A 19,398-nucleotide genomic window follows, 5' to 3' on the forward strand; every position below is an offset into this window, starting at 1 on the left:
GCAGCAGGAGTCTGACCATAGACAAAAAAATCCTGTCTTTACTGTTTGTGCTGTGGAAGCTGAAGAATGTAAAGATAAGCCATAAAAACATGATTACCTTTCAGTAATGCAAGAAGTGAGCATTGGTACCTGGTGTCAATAGTTCTTCTTACAAGGCGTTATCAGTATTTTGGGGTTTTTTTTAATAATACTTGTTTTATGAGTCCTTTGGGAATCACTGCAGGGGGTGTCAGGAATTGCTAAAGCAATCTATACACTGGAATTTTTCTGGCTGCATAATTGCACCCACCCAGAGGCTGGAGTTTACGGTTTTTTTTAACCATTATTGCACCACGTGAAGTACAATACTCAGTTCAATTGCTGATTAGTATTTGGAGCAGTTCACCTTCAGTGTATCACAGAACTGCAAAATGGCACTATACTCTGTGCTCCTCCCTCAATTCCTTATTCCCCCTGGTCCTGAAGCACTGACTGACACTACAAATGAGGCAAAAACAGCATTAGGAGATGAAAGCACGGGAGTCTGGAGAGGCAGACTGGAAAGAAAAGGTAAGGCTACGGGACTATGCCCTTGGGATGGGATGCACTTTTCCATCTACCTCACCTATCGTTTGCAATGCTATCCTGGCTGTGCTGAATTTAAACCTCCAGCAGCTGTGGTTTGTGCTTCCTGTAGATCCTTAGTGTCTTCTCTCTTACCATCTCCCCCTGGGAGGCTCCTAACGAAGTATCTCCTGTGTCTGAGCTGTTCCAGCTCGTCAGCCAGCTACCATGTCATCCACTGTGCTCCTGCTGCGGTGATGGCTGAAGGTCCTCTTTGCAGGACTTACTTACCCCCTACATCCCCTCCTCCTGGACCCAAACATGTGCCCCTGAGGGCTTCCTAAGTGGGAGCTGTGACAGTTATGCTGTGGTGATTTGCTCAGACCTGGATATTTCTGAGACTTGCTCTATGAGTTAATCTCAAAGTCTGAGCATCTTGCAATTTGTAGTCTACAGAACAGATAATGGAAACCCAGTATTAGACTATCATGGAGAAGAAAAGCATTGCTATGCCTTACTCTGGTACTGGAGGAAACATGTATAAGGGATCGGAGGAAGTGAAAGGAAATACAGGCTTGGTTTTAATTTTTAAAATGCTATGAATCCCAACTAACACCCATACATTTTTAACGCTTGCTTCTAAAATGTTGAAAATTTCAGCTAACACACACACCTTTAATTCACATGAGCCTCTAATACTGCAATAGATGTTTTAGTAAAAGAAAAAAAACAAGCCCTAAGGAATATGCATTACACTTACTGCCTAATAAACTGCAGTCTACTCAGAGGTAGAAGAACTGTATGATTCTGCTCAGTTTTAGCTACAGTTTCTGTTTCCTTCTCTTTGTTCACATAAAAGTAGAAAGCAGTCTCTAAGTAATGCCACCACCACTAACATACTTACAATAACGTTTGAGAAAGCAACCCCAACCATCCATAAAAACAATCTTGGTTGCTTTGCTAATATGTCGACTGGAGATAAAGCCACCCAGACTGTAAGAAGCATGAACAGCAACAGAGGTGACACAAGAGGTAGGAGTCCTTCATACAATGAGTTATTCCTCAGTGTTTTCTTCAAATGTGCTCTGTAAATAAATACAATGGCTTTATGGAGTAAGAAAATGTATCCGTTCTATTTCCGCACAGGAACTAAAGTCAGCCCAAGAATTCATCTTGCAGCACAACAACTCTCTGTGCAGATGTGCTGCATACCCAGGTATTTTCTGAGAAACTGTAGGATGCTCAAGTAACAGTTGTTTCTGGAGTAAAATTATATTGGTTTATTCACATAGCTTCTGGTCAGCTCCACACACTCATCATTGCCTGGCAACGGACCACTAAGCTTAACACAAAGTGAGCTGCAGTACCCTGTTGTAGTTGTCATCCAAATGCACAGCACACAGGCTTGCTGTGAATTCAAAATATATCTTTTTAGAGGATGAAACTTCTGACATGAAACACTGAATTACTTCCCTCAATATGCCCCATGTTTTCAGTGGCAACAGAGTCAAGCACGTGGCTGACACACGTTGCTGCTGTTTAGATCTTCAGGTGATGCTGCCAGACAATCCTGTAGTGTTGCCAAAGTGTAGCCTAAAGGGGAGGCTTTTTTTACTAATTAGAGTACAGGAAAATTTATGATTCATTGTGTTTTCTTGGCTATTTTAAGCTGTCTTCTAAAGGCAGTACTATTAAAGGCAGTAAATGGCTATTTTTTGTCAGCTAGGAAAAAGATAACTCTAAGATCAATGGCTGTTTTGTGTATCTTGCATCTTTTTCACTCAGGCAAAACTCACTGAGAGATTATAAAAGGAGTAGGAGGTTTAATTTATTAAAAGTCACTACCATTGAACCATTTCTTCATAGAAATAGCTCAGAAGAGCAATTCTGTATACTAGGAAATGTCCTGTTTGAAATCTCTGAACACTTGTATTTATAGAAACATCTAGACAAAAAAAACCAGTTCATATCTTTCTCACTCCAAAAAAGAATATTCTTCTGATAACAACTGAGAACAGGCAGCAAGATGAGGAAACTGAGGAGATGACTGGAAAACCCATATCCCTCATCACCAAACAGCTTGTGTGTGCATCCTTTAAACAAACCTGACCGGATGTTTAAAATTACTGTGCTTTTCTGTTCAGAGGAATCATAAACCCACCAGAAGGGCTGAGAGAAACTGTGTCAAATGATGACTTGAAAAGGAAAACACTAAGAAGTCCTGACATGAGAGAAAGCAAATACTAAATGCTCACCTGGTAAAATGCTGCTACTGCCAGGGACTGCCATGCCCAAGGTGTTTCCCTCCTTCTCCCAGTCTTCCCTGAACCAGAGTGCCTTGCACCACTGGTCACCAGCCCCCTCCTACTGCTGCTCAGCCTTTCTGCCAGTCCTCAGCCTTTCCTGCCCCACATCTCCTGGCTCTCCACTCTTCCTGCCCCTTAATGGGGTAATTCATGTTTTTATTAACTACACCAAGTGCTGCAACGTGAAAAGGGCTGTGTAGGAGTGATGTGTTATTGTCTTATAGTCTCTCTAAAATTTAAATCTTCATATTAATTTCCACTAATTCCTGACGACAGGCAGTGACAGTCCCTCCTCCAGGACACTTAGGACCTGAGAGACCTGATGTGACAGATGAGGGAAATGAGCTAGCAAGTATTAGTGCAATGCAGGCAGCATTAATAAAAATAAGCCATCAGAGTATAAACTAGCCATGTATAAAACTCCTAGGTGCCAGCACTGAGATATAATCACAGCTTGCCACCTGCCTAACTTGTATCTGATGGCAATTATGTGCAGACTTCATACAGAGGAGAGTTTTACAGAAGGGTCTGGAAGACAAGCAAGTAGCTCGTGGAGTGCAGGGTGGTCAGGTACAGAATTTCACCTAGCACAGGTAGAAGTTGAAGTCACATTTGACTGCAAATAAAATGGATTGATTGTAACTACAGAGCTTTCATCAGTGTGAGACTGCCTGGAGAATGGCAAGTCAAGGGAAAAGGAGTTACAAACATGGAAAAGAAACCAGTCAGGTACAAAAAAAATGACCAAAACCCTTTTACTACATTATCATGACAGCATCTGGCTGAAAGAAGCTAGGCTACTTCAAGCATTACATTTATTTCTCAAGTGAGGAAACCAGTAAATATATGTAATTAAATGGGAGGGGATAGAATTCATTTAATGTTGATTCACTTACCTGTAAATGTTGTATAGTGTTTGTGGAAATGAAAGAAATAAACTGAAACCTGGAAGAGAAAAAGATTGATATGTAATGAGAGACAGTTCTGCTACACTGATCACCTCAGAGCTTTCTCATATGGTAACAGAATTAGCGTGCTATTTGAAAAATGCCTCGGTATTCCTGTACTCATTACGGGATACAAACTGAGTTTGGAGGCTTTAGGCAATAATGAAACCCTCCTCATTCTTCCAGAAGTTAGCTGCTAGAAATAGTAGCTGGTACTGGTTTTCCTGAGTAATGAGTGACAGTTTTTTAATTCTGATGTAGTTAGTAGGTAGGATCAATTATTTGTCAGACAGGTTCCTCTGCTGGGCCCAAGGAACAGCATAACCCCATTTTGCATAAGCTGCTCTCTGTTCATATAGGAAAGAAACCCCACCAAAAACCTTGCAATGGAATATATAAAGGCAATTAACCTCAAATAGAGCTGCCCACATTACTGGGGAAAGAACAGGTTTATAGTTCAATATAGTAAGGTTCAATTAAAGATCTGCTTTGCTGATACAGCAGCTGAAATGAGTTAATTTCTGTGATACAGCCATCATATGAATGAGTGAGGGGGTTTACTACGTTATTTTAATACAGCTGTGACCTTTCTGGAGCTCAGCTTTAACCCACAAAGGAGAAGGAACTCGCCTTTGCTAGCACTGTGTCTATCTGCATCAGGGTTGGTATTACCAGTACAGCTGCCAGCAGCCGTAGAGCTGCCTTAAGACCCAGTTGCACCCTGTCTGACACTCACATTGGTCCACCTAAGGGTCAAAGAAGTCCTCCAGCAAGAAGTGGAAGTGCAAGGTTTAAACAAAAAAGCCACAGTATCAGTCAGCCTAACTGGGTGAAAAGATATATAAGACATGTATTTTTTCTTATCATATCTTAATCTCTGTTTCTATGCAGAACTCTGGTTTGTGTTTTTTTCCTATTTTCTGTGTATTAAGAGCTTTTCCCTGGTCTCTTTGTTGCTTGGAAATTGCTCTAAGTAACATATTTGTGCCCGGCTTTTATAGTAAAAGACATGAGGATTGTTTTGGTGCACTACGTTAATACAGAATTCCTATTTTGTTATGGGCAAGTAAAGCGCTCTGATGTTGTAAACCTTCTGGTTTTACCTTAAAAAAATCTCATTTAAGAAACATAGTGCACTGTTTGTATAGAAAAGTAGCAAACTTTAATCTCATTATTAGAAACAATTATTGGAAATAAGGAAAAATAAGAACTAATAGAGGAAAGAACTCATTTCAGAGGACTTTGCACTGGGGCTGACATGGCATAGCAGAGTCTTGAGAAATGTCAGTGTTTGCCATTCAGTCCTCATCAAAGACGTACCCAAGTGTTCAGCGTGCCCTGGGCACGCTGGCAACTCAGGAGAAGGAAAACTCAAAAAAAAGAGGCAAGAATAGTGGAGATGAGGGTTGTTGGAAAACAGGAGCAGTAAAAAGGGATACAAGAGATCATCCACTTCTCCATTTTTTTCTGTTTGCCTTTTAAAGAGAAGGAATCAAAGAATTGGGAGGAAAAAAAGAATATCCAGCCTGTAAACACTTTCAGGTATCGCATTTTTACTTCCTGGTTTTGCTTTTTAAAACAAGTAAGATAAAGAACACTGATGCTTTACCATGACAGAAACTCCTTATCCAACAGCTGAAGGATGTGCAACTGAAGGAATATCCAAAGAATTTTGTAGCTATATTTCTCAAATTCCCATGCTCAGTACCTTCCGAGTGATCTGTGTTTAATGTGCACCCCGGTTAGCTATGTTTCCTATTAGGCAGGGAGGGCCAGTTCAATAAAATCTTGAGTTACGTACAGCAGTTCCAACATCTGCATCACATTAGAGCAGACATGAGACAAAACATTGACTCTTGAGGTTAAATCTAAATTTCCTGCTGCAATCCTGAAGTTTGATTTGTTAGGAGAAAAGCAACTGAGAGGAACAGAAATAGAGACTAGAAATAGAAATAGAATTCAAAGAGCAGTGGCTGCCAACAATTTGTTCTTTTTATGAAGTGCCATTTTAGTCAGAAATAACACACTGACCACAAACAATCCCCCAGTAAGCTAAAAGCCACTTTCAGAATGGGGCAGTTGCACCAGTTACTCCTCTGTATCTTTATATGGCTTCTCTGTTAGCAGAGTGAGTGCTGCCGATGCAGGAGGGAAACCGAAGGGTGTTCCCCTGTTTCTAATGGGACTTTCAAAATTCCATCGTTTCCTACAACATGTTGCTTTCCCATCTTTTTTTAGCTAAGGAGGCCTGGCTTGGGGGCTGCTTTTGGTAGTCATTAAGTCTGCCTTTAATTGGCATTAAGGATCCCATTGTGCCCAGGAGCTAAACTGCGGCTTCCGCATTGCTGCCATTCCCTTCTTGTCTGGGGAACAAAAGGTGCAGCCTGGAAAGCAAACCCATTGCTGTCTCTGCCCGAGTGATGATGATGATGGAGTTTTTTTGGTTCTTTTCTAAGTCCCAAAAAGCACATTATTTTTTTTTTAATCATTAAGAAATCAAGTTTAGTGCATTAGACGTTTTTAAGACATTACAGAAAATGGAACTTCTTAAGCATTATTCAAACTACTACTGCTCTTCCAGTAGTTTTTAATTCCTCCTTTAATATTTTCCCATTTTCAGCTGATTTACCTTCTGAAACCCAACAGTAAGAAGACAGGCCTGTATTAAAGGCAGAAATACTAAAGCACAGATGGGTGGCACAGATACAGGGAATTGTTGTGTCACACTGGGCTGAAGGTATCAAGCCCAAATCCTTGGATTTAGGTACAATCCTGTTATCAGTCCCTTGCCTTGCACTATCTTGACTCCCTTTTCAGAGAAATAAGAATTTGCAAAGCTCTTATTTTGTACATATTAAACAAACAGACAAAGAAACTAACAACAAAACCCAAACCCCAATGCATTCAGGAATTCAGCATTAGAGACATGTCAGGAATAAAGGCATTATCTTGTTTTCTAAACCTATATATGCAGAAACACACAGATACATACACACACATACACAGACATGCATATATATATATATACACACGTGTGTAAAAGGGATCAAAATAGGTAATTGCCATCAATTTTAGTGACACCTTTAGACCCATTGGGTAATTTCAAATTCAGTTCTAAAATGGTAGGATGTTGTGTTGAGTGATTTAAAAATAAAACCCCGCAACACTAGCATGTGATGGATACCACAGTACAATTTGTTCCCTGTGTAAGTCCTGACTAACAGTAATGTATTTAAGTTCAGTTATATGAGGGCATCTTAAACCGACATGTAACTAAGCTGAAAGGCTAGTAGAATCATAGAATCATAGAATAGTTAGGTTTGCAAAGGACCAAAAGAATCATCTAGTTCCAACCTCCCTGCCATGGGCAGGGACACCTCACACTAAACCATGTCACCCAAGGCCTCGTACAACCTGGCCTTGAACACCACCAGGGATGGAGCATTCACAACCTCCCTGGGCAACCCATTCCAGTGCCTCACCACTCTCTCAGTAAAGAATTTCTTCCTTAGATCCAATCTAAACTTCCCCTGTTTAAGTTTGAACCCATTACCCCTTGTCCTGTCACTGCAGTCCCTGATGAATAGTCCATCCCCAGCATCCTTGTAGGCCCCCTTCAGATACTGGAAGGCTGCTAGGAGGTCTCCACGCAGCCTTCTCTTCTTCAGGCTGAACAGCCCCAACTTTCTCAGCCTGTCTCCATACGAGAGGTGCTCCAGTCCCCTGATCATCCTCGTGGCCCTCCTCTGGACTTGTTCCAACAGTTCCATGTCCTTTTTATGCTGAGGACACCAGAACTGCACACAATACTCCAAGTGAGGTCTCCCGAGAGCAGAGTAGAGGGGCAGGATCAGCTCTTTCGACCCGCTGGTCACGCTCCTCTTGATGCAGCCCAGGACACGGTTGGCTTTCTGGGCTGCGAGCGCACACTGAAGCCGGCTCATGTTCATTTTCTCATCAACCAACACCTCCAAGTCCTTCTCTGCAGGGCTGCTCTGAATCTCTTCTCTGCCCAACCTGTAGCTGTGCCTGGGATTGCTCTGACCCAGGTGTAGGACCTTGCACTTGGCATGGTTAATGAAGATAGTCAGGTTGTTTCTGTGACACACTGCAATTGCTTTGTGTAGCTGATGTACCTGAGTTAACTTAGGCCATTTGTGCAAAACACAGACTTGCTCATTGTAAAGAAAGAGACAGTAAGGCCAGGAATGAGCTGGTGACACCACTGTCAATTCTAAAAAATTCTATTTCAGTAATTAAGAGAACAGCCCCACACTGGCATTCAGACAAAGGTAGGAAGCCTGCTGCAGGTACCCACATTGCTGAATACACCAAACTTCACAGGCTGTAAACACCACTACATAAAGAAGCAGCTCCAAGAAAGTAGCTAAGACACCTAAACCACTATGTTCAAACAGATTATACTGCTTCAAAGAAAGGACAATGTTTACCCTAGCTGTTTATCTTCTCCACACCTTTGCTATCATACGTTGCATTTGTTGTTAGGTTCCTGACAAGTGAGCCATCCTTAGAACATTGTTGAGATGTTCCTGTTAAGAATTGGTTCTTCCTTATAGTTAAAAGTCCAAAATGAAACAGTGCAATAAAGAGATGCAGTTTCAAGTGAACACCACAATGGAAACATGGAAATTCATTCAGGAAAGAACCCTTCAATCCCTGCTGTGCTCCCCCCAAAAAAAAGATTGCCCAGTGCATTCCTCCCATTTGGGAGGCAGTGAAGAGGTCTGCACAGACCTTGTCCAGGGCATACTGCAGAAGCTGAGCTCAGTAAAAATCAGCTCTTTAACTGTAGGCAGTTGCAGTTGCATTTCAACCTGCAAATGAAATACCATAACCCTCCTCTTTTGTTCTTTAATTGCCCACACCTTCACGTAGCCTTCTTCGGTTATAGAATCATAGAATCATAGAATAGTTAGGGTTGGAAAGGACCTTGAGATCATCTAGTTCCAACCTCCCTGCCATGGGCAGGGACACCTCACACTAAACCATGTCACCCAAGGCCTCGTACAACCTGGCCTTGAACACCACCAGGGATGGAGCATTCACAACCTCCCTGGGCAACCCATTCCAGGGCCTCACCACCCTCTCAGTAAAGAATTTCTTCCTTAGATCCAATCTAAACTTCCCCTGTTTAAGTTTCAACCCATTACCCCTTGTCCTGTCACTACAGTCCCTGATGAAGAGTCCCTCCCCAGCATCCTTGTAGGCCCCCTTCAGATACTGGAAGGCTGCTAGGAGGTCTCCACGCAGCCTTCTCTTCTCCAGGCTCAACAGCCCCAACTTTCTCAGCCTCTCATCATACGAGAGGTGCTCCAGTCCCCTGATCATCCTCGTGGCCCTCCTCTGGACTTGTTCCAACAGTTCCATGTCCTTTTCATGTTGAGGACACCAGAACTGCACACAATACTCCAAGTGAGGTCTCCCGAGAGCAGAACAGAGGGGCAGGATCACCTCCTTTGACCTGCTGGTCACGCTCCTTTTGATGCAGCCCAGGATACAGTTGGCTTTCTGGGCTGCGAGCTCACACTGAAGCCGGCTCATGTTCATTTTCTCATCAACCAACACCTCCAAGTCCTTCTCTGCAGGGCTGCTCTGAATCTCTTCTCTGCCCAACCTGTAGCTGTGCCTGGGATTGCTCCGACCCAGCTGTAGGACCTTGCACTTGGCATGGTTAAACTTCATACTGCTTGGTCTTCCTGTCTCTAGGTTAATAAGTCATTATAGTCAATGCTTCCTTTAAAGAAAAGGGATGTTATCATTTATCTTTCTTAGCCACTAGACAAAAAAAAAAAAAAAAAATCAAAAAAAAAAACCCCAAGATTTAGGTCTCAATTTAGCTTGGAAAAAAATCTTTAAATGCTTTTCCCATTTCTAATTTCTTCCACATTCAGAGCCACTAGACACATGAAAATATCTTAACACACTGAATGTTTAGCACACTGAGCAGTGCCTGGAAGCAAGCTTCATTGAAAGGTGAACACTCAGAAGCACTTGTAACTTCAACAGCAGGTTTTTATGGAACAGTGTGATGTTTCTCAGGCATGTCTTGAGAAGACAACTCTTTTAATTGGCTGTGCAAACAGATAATTGCATATTGAGCTGTCCACTAAATATAAAATGATGCTTTACTATTATATAAAAGGGCAAAATTTGAACCACTTAGTAATTGAAAAAAAAAAGCTTAGAAAATTAGCATATAATCATCAGACTTAATCGAGCCTGTGAAGTCTGAATACATTAAGCAATTGTAGGACAGACGAAAAATACACCCAAAGAGATCTACACAATATGAAATGATTTTACAAGGATTAAGAACCCAGTGTAAACATAAGCAGTGTCTTCAGGCACAAAGCTGATGTATGTTTAGCATCTAGGCTACTTCTTGACTATGAAGTCTGTAAATGGATAGGTTTATCCTGCCTGTTGATTTTATAGCTTATTTTCAGTGTCTCAGGAAGCACATAGTGCATTTATCTCACTTGAACTGAGCTGTAAGCTAACAATTAACATTTGGAATGATTTAGTATAGACTGAGAAATTAGTTTGCATCTTTGATGTAGTTGTGTTCACACAGCATGTACACATCATTCTCTTTTTTGGGGGGCACAGCAAGAATTGAGCACCAGAGAATCAGTGCCTTTATCTGAAAAGCCCAGGCTAGCTTCCAGAAGTACTTCCACCATGTGGGCCCCCTTGTTTGACTCTTCTGGGGCTCCCGGCCCCCATGACATGACTCCTCACAGATAACACCACCAAGCCCATTCCCACTTGTCATTAGTATCCCGTGACACTGCTCTGCCTCCGGCCTTCAGCGCTCTGGTTTTCTGGGTTTATTGTTCTGACTGGTTCGGATGAGTTACTCCAAACATGACCTCAACCACTTTTTATATATATCTCAAGTGACAGGTGAGTATTTCACGCCCTCTACTTCAATGAAGTCTCATACAATCTGTCACAACAATGCTTTAATAAATGTTAAATTGGTGACAGACACACAGAAGCCAACTCACTTTAACCACACTTTTCAAACCAGGCTAGTCAAAGCCTGTCGGAGTGATAGCATTTTGAAAACGTATCACTTAACATTTAATCATTCAACTATCCATCAGTAAGGCAGAACCATCAGCTGCTTTGCAATGGGAACTATGGGAAATCACTACAGAATGACTTCATCCATATGGGACAGAAACAATTTATAATTTGACTGTGGCCTCCTAAACATTTTCTGACACTGATAAAAAGGCAGGCTGCTGTATAACTACTCACTGCAAGGACTTCTGTGTCCTACTCTGATACATAGGCTGTAGAACAGCGTAAGGACAGGGCACTAGTTTAGATGGATTAACTGTGCTTTCCTATTATGGAGGAATTTAAGTACTTGGCATGTTTCAAATCCTGTGGGTTGGTCTCATCATTAGTTTTTTGCTGCTTTTATGTTTTCATTTATGTGTTTATTCCTTGTTTTATATACTTCAATAGCTCGGAGAAGGAGTGAACCTCAAGGAGCACACACTCTGCAAAAGTCAGCTCAGAACCCAATCCAATTCACATCACAGGAAAAAATTCTGACTGCTTTGGCCCCATCTCCAGAAGAAAGTTCAAGTTTCAGCTCTCTGACAGACGTTAGTACTCCATTCGCATTTCATGTTCAAACCTGCACTCTGAAAATCAGCTTCAGCTTTGCCACAGGCATCAGTAGCCAGACGGAGTGGACTCAAATGTGCCACCACCTCTGGATCACAGAACTGTCTGCCCCATGTGCCACGCACTGACGAAGCACAACATTTTTGGTTCACACCTTATTGGTCCTGTACCCACAATGATTATTCTTGTGGTTGCAAGTAATACTGATGAGGAGCAGGAATCTTTCTGTGCATCCAGGAGTCCCTTTTCCAACCTGGCTTCCTAAGAAAGCTGACATTTTGACACATGAACATGCTTGTTTATGTGCACGCCATCATAACTTCCGAGCCCTCTGGTCAATTCTGAATAAATTTAATGAACTGAAAGAAATTTTCAGTAAGTTGTATGGAAATGAACAGTCAGGTAGAGGAAACCAAATATATAAATGTCTCTAGTGAGGAAAGGATTGCAGCCTGAACTCAAATTTTATTAGACATTATAAAATCTATCTCATAGAGAGCAAGTATGAATGTCCTAAGAATGGGAAATGCTTCATTCAGAACATGTACCTATTAGAGTTCATTTAATTGCAATGTGAGACAGAAACCATCATCAGTAGTAATGCTGTTCCCTGAGCTACTGATGTTTACCTGTCAGTGAAAACCTTATTATAAAGTCTATAGCACCACAGACTTTATGTGAGGAATTGACTGTTTTAAAATGCTTATTGTAAATATTTTATATTGCTCTCAACCTGATGGCACAGTGACAAGGAATGCTAGGCATTCAGGATACCCTGGAGGGGTGAAAATAAATGATAGCTCTCACCCCAGTGCTGCCCTTTGAAGGGACCCTAGTTAGCCAGATAATGCTATGGGACAACTGTGGTTAAACCCCAAGAGAGCTTTTGGAGTGTCATCCACAGGAGCCTTTCTGAGAGCAGAAGTAATTAGTTCCAGCTGAGCACACAGGCACATCACTTTAGAAAGGTCTGGCTGCTTTTGCGCTAAGAGAAAAGGCATGTCTGTCTAGCAGTCAGGACAACGCAGTCTGGAAACAGGAAAATGGCCTTCCTTATTTGTTTGGGGTCCAGCTAGGTGTGTGTTTTGGAGCTGCAGGATGGAATTGCATTCACTGCCTGTGAAAATTACAGTGAACAAGTGAAAAGTTCCCATAAAATACTATGCAGAAGTTCCTCTGATTCACAGGGGAGTCCTCCAAGATCTCTGCTCAGCAGCCGGAGACATGGCCTCCCTACAGGTGTTCACAGTGTGTTAGAGAGTTCCCAGGGACATATGTAAAGCTCTCTCTTGGGAGGCTTTCTTAAAACATCTAATCTAAACACTGCCATTGCTGCACTTTTATGTATATCTTTGTGTGGTCTGGCACCTGATAAAAAGTCCATTATTTTCGGGGAGTGAGGGTCACCTGGTGACACCACAGCTTCCTTGAAGGAGGTGCATTTGCAGAGTTCATCCTTAGGTTATACGTGGGTTAGTCTTCCTGTTTGATGTTTTTTTTTTCCCCAGAAACTCTTGGAAAGATGTCTGAAAACCTCCACTCTTGTGCATCTCGTTTGGATGCCTTTCCACTACAGAAGGTACTAGCTAAAGCCCAGCTGTTCTTGGAGAAGTGACGGCTCAGCAGCTGAACTCCTGTTGTGTGCAGAACAGTAAAAGAGTGAAATGAATGCCAAGTATTGATGGAGCAGCCACAGGTTCATTGTTAGAAGGACCACTAGTGACTACTAAATGCCATCAGATGGTTAAGGATAGCCAGTTACAGTTTAATGGCTCGTCTCAAGGTCCTGGGAAACTAACTCATAAAAAGCATCAGGGGCCCACTACATCACTTTGTTTTTTAACTAGCCACAGAGGCATTTAACTGAGCATGCCAGAGAGGGGGCTTTCTGATACAAATGGATCTGGCTGAGCAAGACATACTTGCTGCAGCCTCTCTAAGGGAGAGAGAATAATTTCATCTTCCTGTCTGCTTAGCATAGGTTACATCAACACTTTTCCTGCAATCACAGTGGAGTCCTGCAATTTACTGCAAGCTTCCAAAAACTTTATATATCCATATTCACTGCATACAGCTTATCCAACAATAACTGCTGTTGCTGAACTGAGATTCAAACCTGTGCCTTCTGGATCAGCATGATCCTCAGTGGAAGGATTCTCTACTTTTTTTTAATATTTAAATTTAGTGTCTGTTTTTAAGAGATTTACCATGCACTGTGACAGTTCTGTAATGTAGAGTCAAGCAAGATCATTTCTTGCATACTTTAAGCCCATATTTAGCTATAATTGAGCTGCAAGAGTGGCCCTGTTAATGGCATTGTGGAGAGAGTGTGAGAGTGTGTTTTAAAATAAATATTTTGGCTCTTACTTATGCCTACACTGCTGAGGACAATGCTGGAAGAAATACTCAATTCTCTGCTCACAGTTCCATTCATGCAAGTGAACCACAGGAGACGGAAGCAGTACTTCTTTCTAATGCTAATGGAATAGTCCATCAAACCTTGCTTTGCAGCTGGTTTTGGTAGAATATGAAAAAGGATGCTCACTTCTGCAGATTTGATGACATTGACATGCTTCCCTACCACAGACCTTCCCAATATGTTGAGCAGTTTGAATTAAACCTTCACCCATGGCTTCCCAAGCACAAGGGAAGCCATCAGTGTACTCACTGAACTGGCTGTCATGTGCCTTAGTGACAGGAACAAAAGCAGCCACGCGTGTAGCACAGAACAAGTGTGTGTGGTGGACTTGCCCATGCTAGCACATCATGCCATCGCAGGCCTGTGGGCAAGCCAACATCCACCTCTCTTGAACTTGTGATGCTCCTTCAAGAGCACAAATCACTTCCCATCCATCTGCCCTGCCAGCCACCAGAGGGCATGTTATAGCTACACCTCTGACAAGCTGAATAAATCATAGACTACTGAAAAGGCAACCACTGTTTTACTCCCACGTTCTTTCCTTCTTTTCCTCAAAGCGCCTAAAACAGGCCTGACAACAAAAAGACTATACAATACCCTTGGTTACACAGGGTCAGTTTTACTCTGGGTAAAGCGCAAAGGTCTGCAAAACTATGTCCTTTGACATTTGTACTCATTAGAAAGCACAGCCTAAATGCAGGGTCCTTTCCAATATGGGAATTCTAGGAAGCACTGCTGAGGCTGGAGGCAGTCTCTGCTGAAGACCTCACCACGATAAAGGGTGTTGAGAGCACATGTCAATGCAGTGGATTCAAATGTCCCCCCTGAAATGCTCAGATGTCTCTTAGTGCCAGCATTGGGTGGGCACCTATATCCAAGTTCTCCATTTGGCTCCAGGACTGAAGAAGCTTCTTGGGATGTAAGTCTAAACTCTGTCAAACAGGAGTTTTTTGTTTCCTCTTCTCATCACTTGCATGCTTACATAAAAATCCCTCAAATTTACATGCTAATTTATTCACCTTACAAGCAGCACACCAAAGCCATTTTGCACACACACATTTTTAGCTAAGACTGGTATGGTTTTAACTCATTAAAATGTAACTGCTCTCATTCTCAGTCTAGCTACAGCAGTTGAAAAATGTTCAATGCTTATTTAAAACTACACAGGCAGTATCAGATGATGAGCAAATAGACTATTGCTGTGTATGAAAAATGCATCACTTCTGTTCTGAAAGTAAGTCTGAAGAAGAGCTTAGAATTCACCTGGTTCTTTTCAGATTTACTTTTGTGCCTTATAAGACTATTTAACAATGTCTTTATTCCTTCTATCTATAATGTTTTGGAGCATACTGTGCTGCAGGCCAAAACATTAAACTTATAATATATGTAAATGTGAGTGACATGTTCCAGATAAGGAATATTTTTTGTATTATTTATGTGTAACAGTTAGTAATTCAGTGAGGAAAAATGTTTCCAAAATTATCTACTTTTTTAAAGTTTTCCAGTTTTAGTCTTTTAAATCAGCCCCATTCATGTGGGCTTTTTAGACTAACCAACACTTACAAAAGGAAAAGAAGGAAATAGAAGAAATATATTGTCAAAATAATTAAAAAGCAGTACAGTTTTGCATGGATTTGGACACTTACCTATAAGTAAGATCACTAATGCATCTGTAATGTAAAAACCAAAGAGAAGAGGCTTGTGCCAGACTTCCACACCAACAGAACCTGTGAGCAGATATGCTGCTATTAATACCTGTAGAAAAAAAGATAATGTAGTTTTAATCTTTTACTTCTAAAGGCACAGAATTTAGCTTATCGTCTTAATACAAGCTGTTATTTTCCTCCTGTCTCCACAATACAGGATCTTATGCTGCCATTCCAAAACACGTACTTCTAAGCAGTGAAGCAGCTTTCAGGGTCACAAACAGAGTTATTTAAAACATATGAAACATGGGGAAAGTGCGTAATTCCCCTGCAATGTGTGCATCTGTTTGCATTTGGTAAATATTACGGACTTACTTTTTCAAAACACAAAAATTCCTAAATCCCTTCTTAATGCCAGGTCTCCCCAGTGTACATACACTTCCTTGTATCTGCATACAGACTTCAGAATTGGCAATGTGGTTATTCTTGCAGCTCAGCCCCCTGAACTGATCATATCAGAATAACTGAGAGAGGAAAAAAAAACCTGAGCTCACCTGAAATAGTAATAATTAATTGAATATGTATAAATAAAAAGGGGAGTGAGCTGAAGCCTTCCCTGATATTTAATTTGTTTTACAGATAATATCATTACAGGACACAAAAAGAAACACTTAGTCAAACATCATTAGGAGTGAAAGGGCTCATACATAAGACTCCCGAGTTTCACTGAAGTGCCACCAGTTTCAGCAGAGATGTGAATGAAATTCTTACTCTCTTTTCAGAGATATTTCTGTGAAACAGCTGAGGTCAGCAATCTTAATGCAGTCAAAACCCTACAGTTCCTATGGCAATACTTTTTACATTGTATTACGTGTAGCGCCTCATACAATTCATAGCACAAATTGGTGAAATCTTGTCATTTTAGCTCTGTAACATTCAAATGCAGTAGTGATTGTGCTACAGTGGTTCCCAAGCCCTTGTACCCTTAATCCCATGTCCTCAAGGGACCATGTTCTACCTTGAAACCTGTTCCTTGGCTTAGCCCAGGCCACCCACTTTAATTTAAAGATACATTGAAAATCTCCTTTTTAGATAACCAGCTGCTTGAGATCACTGATTAGTAGCAAACACTGATGTTGCTCGAACTCCTTATTACATATATATATTACTATATTTGACATCACTTGCTTCTCTGTATCTAAATTCAAGATTCTTGCCTATCAGTGTGTAGCTCTTCAAGAGCTTTCCTTGAATTGGCATTTCAGAGTTGGATGTTTGATTCACTTGTGCAAGAACAAGCAGCACAACAGATCAGCAATGGAGAAGCACTAGTATGAGAGTTACATCTTGGGCCATTGAAGACAATGAGTCAGATTTTGGTCTAAATGAAGGACGTGTATAATGTGTTTTGCAACTGACTACAGCAGAGCTACCATTTGGCTTTCTGCAGAAATTACATTATGTTATGCATAAGACATGATGGATGGAATCCTGGCCCCATCAAAGTTGATGGCAAAACTCCAGCTGGTTCTAATGGAGCCTGAATTTACCCTCACAAGTTGAATTCTGAACAGACTTTTTTGGCAAGTGATAAAAGAGGAACTTCGATATTATCCGTTATTACAGTCAGTACTTTTGGCAGTGCAGTCATGAGTATCCCTGTCAGATGTCAGCACACCTCTAGGAACAGGAACATTGATGCAACAGGCTCTCGGGGAAATCCCCTGCCCTGGGATTTGGTGATGCAGTACTCACAGGTTAAGATTGCCTCTGATTTAAGAGAGGTAGGGTATGAAAAAACACTCATTGGCTTCAAATTTTTGGTGTGTTCTTTTTGAAGGAGTTGTAACTTTGACTTCACTGAGGCAGTCCCAAAGACCTTCTTTACAAAGCTGGAAGATGGCTGTGCCCCTTGATCTAAGCTATATTAGCAATTGAGTAATTTTTCACTCCTCTCTCTGGCATAGATCGGCTTTACTACTTTTCAGATGCAAATGTAGTCTTTAGTAAGTAAAAATAATTGCAACCTTTTGCAAAATGGCAAGTCCAAATTAAATACAAGTCAGGACCATATAGTAAGGTAGTGCCAGACATATACAATCTTGGATTCAACTGCAGCATCTGACCAGGAAAATCTCTGGCTTGCCAAGGCCTTATCTATGAGGAGGAGGAGTACTTATGCAGATAAAAATCTGTTAATTCGTAGGCCATTTCGTATGGCTGAACAACAGGACACCTGGCTTCTGAGCAGTGGCTCCCTACCTTGTCACAGTTCTGTAAATCACAGTAATATAATCACATTTGTCCCTCTGTAAATTCAGAATACTTCTTTAATGTGGCACTGGGAAAATTCTGTATTTTTTCTTCTTCCTAATGATTTTTCATTTCTGTTTTACACACAGGTACATTGAGGATGCTGTATGATGTACCACACGTTCAAAATCAAACATTTTTTCATCTTTTTGAAAAAATATTCTAGCTGTGCTTTTAAATTTTGTATGATTTCACAAAAAAAGAAACAAAACAAAAAAAACCCTACTTTAATTTTACTGTAATAGTCAATTTCACAAGTGTATTCCAATAGTATTAATTGCTCAGGTGTTGAAATGTTTTCCATTAACACGGTGCTCAAACTGTCTGTGAAAATGACCATATGTCAGGAAGCCTGAAATTTCATTTTATCTGGAAAGTTTTGTCTTTAGGTATTAGCTTTCTTTGGTTGGGCTTGTGACAAAGTAAAAATCATAGAATCATAGAATCATAGAATAGTCAGGGTTGGAAAGGACCTTAAGATCATCTAGTTCCAACCCCCCTGCCATGGGCAGGGACACCTCATACTAAACCATGCCACCCAAGGCCTCATACAACCTGGCCTTGAACACCAACAAGGATGGAGCATTCACAACCTCCCTGGGCAACAAATGTTTGTTTTCACAAGATGCATCTGAGAATTTCTCACAGAACATAGCAAAGGTTTCTTTTATAGACTTCTCTTCATGACTTTTGGGGGTTTTAATAGGTGTGCTTACTCTAAGGTGTATGAAAAGTGTGTAGATGGTGTAAAGAGGCTCCTCTCTGGCATCTTTTTCTGCCCACAGAGGGGCTGGCACAAGGTAGCTCCTTGTGCTGGAGGGAGGAGAGAAGGGAAGAGTTTTCACTGCTGTGAACACCTCCTCTTTGATTCTGAATGCACAAACAAAGCATTCCTCTGACCAAGCATCTCTCAGACACACTACAGCCATTTTTCAAGTTTACAAACCGCAGCTTCCTATAAACAGCTGTCTACTGTAATCAAAGCTAATTGGAGTGCCAATTACAGCCCAGCTACCGTAATTAGGTGACCAATTCTGATGAGCCATCAACTTGCAGAAAACTGTGATCTGCATAAACCCCATGGATTTCTTTGTCTACAATGAGGTATTTTTTCATGGGGAACAGCAGCTCTTCTAACATCGCAGTTAACACAGAGCCAGTGAGTGTTTACATGCAGTGGGGCTGACTCAGCAGCGGTGTCCTGGGAGCTACATGCCAGTAATGCTTTCATTAAGGTCAACAGTTATCTGTTTGCACGCTTATACTAATTACTGTATTTCCTGACCTTTGTGGTGATAACAAAGTCCAAAGTTCCTGGCTACCATCAAATTTAAAAGCAGAAGCAGAGGACTAGATTACCTGAATGTCTGACATGCCAATGTGATAGCATCATGTTGTTGGTGAAGTTATTCAAGACAGATCAGAGAGGCGCATTTGTGCAGCAATTCAGCTAGGAATGCCACAGAGGAAACAGTGAACTAAACGCTGGGAATCAGTCTGAAAGCAGCTTGTGAGTGCTTCCACTCTCTCTGTCTCTGAATGTGGCTGTGGCAGTATCT

At 41.3% G+C, this 19,398-nt stretch overlaps 1 protein-coding gene across 1 annotated transcript in view; it reads right to left on the reverse strand.

The window, feature by feature from the left end:
• LOC308217789 (ethanolaminephosphotransferase 1-like) overlaps positions 1–19,398 on the reverse strand; it is a gene marked incomplete at both ends in the record, with an annotated part of 52,189 nt that overhangs the window by 2,665 nt on the left and 30,126 nt on the right. The window contains 3 exons of the mRNA XM_080611140.1: positions 1,448–1,628; positions 3,746–3,794; positions 15,527–15,635. Coding sequence (XP_080467266.1) covers positions 1,448–1,628; positions 3,746–3,794; positions 15,527–15,635 — 339 coding nt within the window. The remainder of the gene's footprint in view (positions 1–1,447; positions 1,629–3,745; positions 3,795–15,526; positions 15,636–19,398) is intronic.

The sequence above is a fragment of the Psittacula echo genome (assembly GCF_963264785.1).
Source record: "Psittacula echo genome assembly, chromosome: 2".
Classification (NCBI taxonomy): domain Eukaryota; kingdom Metazoa; phylum Chordata; class Aves; order Psittaciformes; family Psittacidae; genus Psittacula; species Psittacula echo.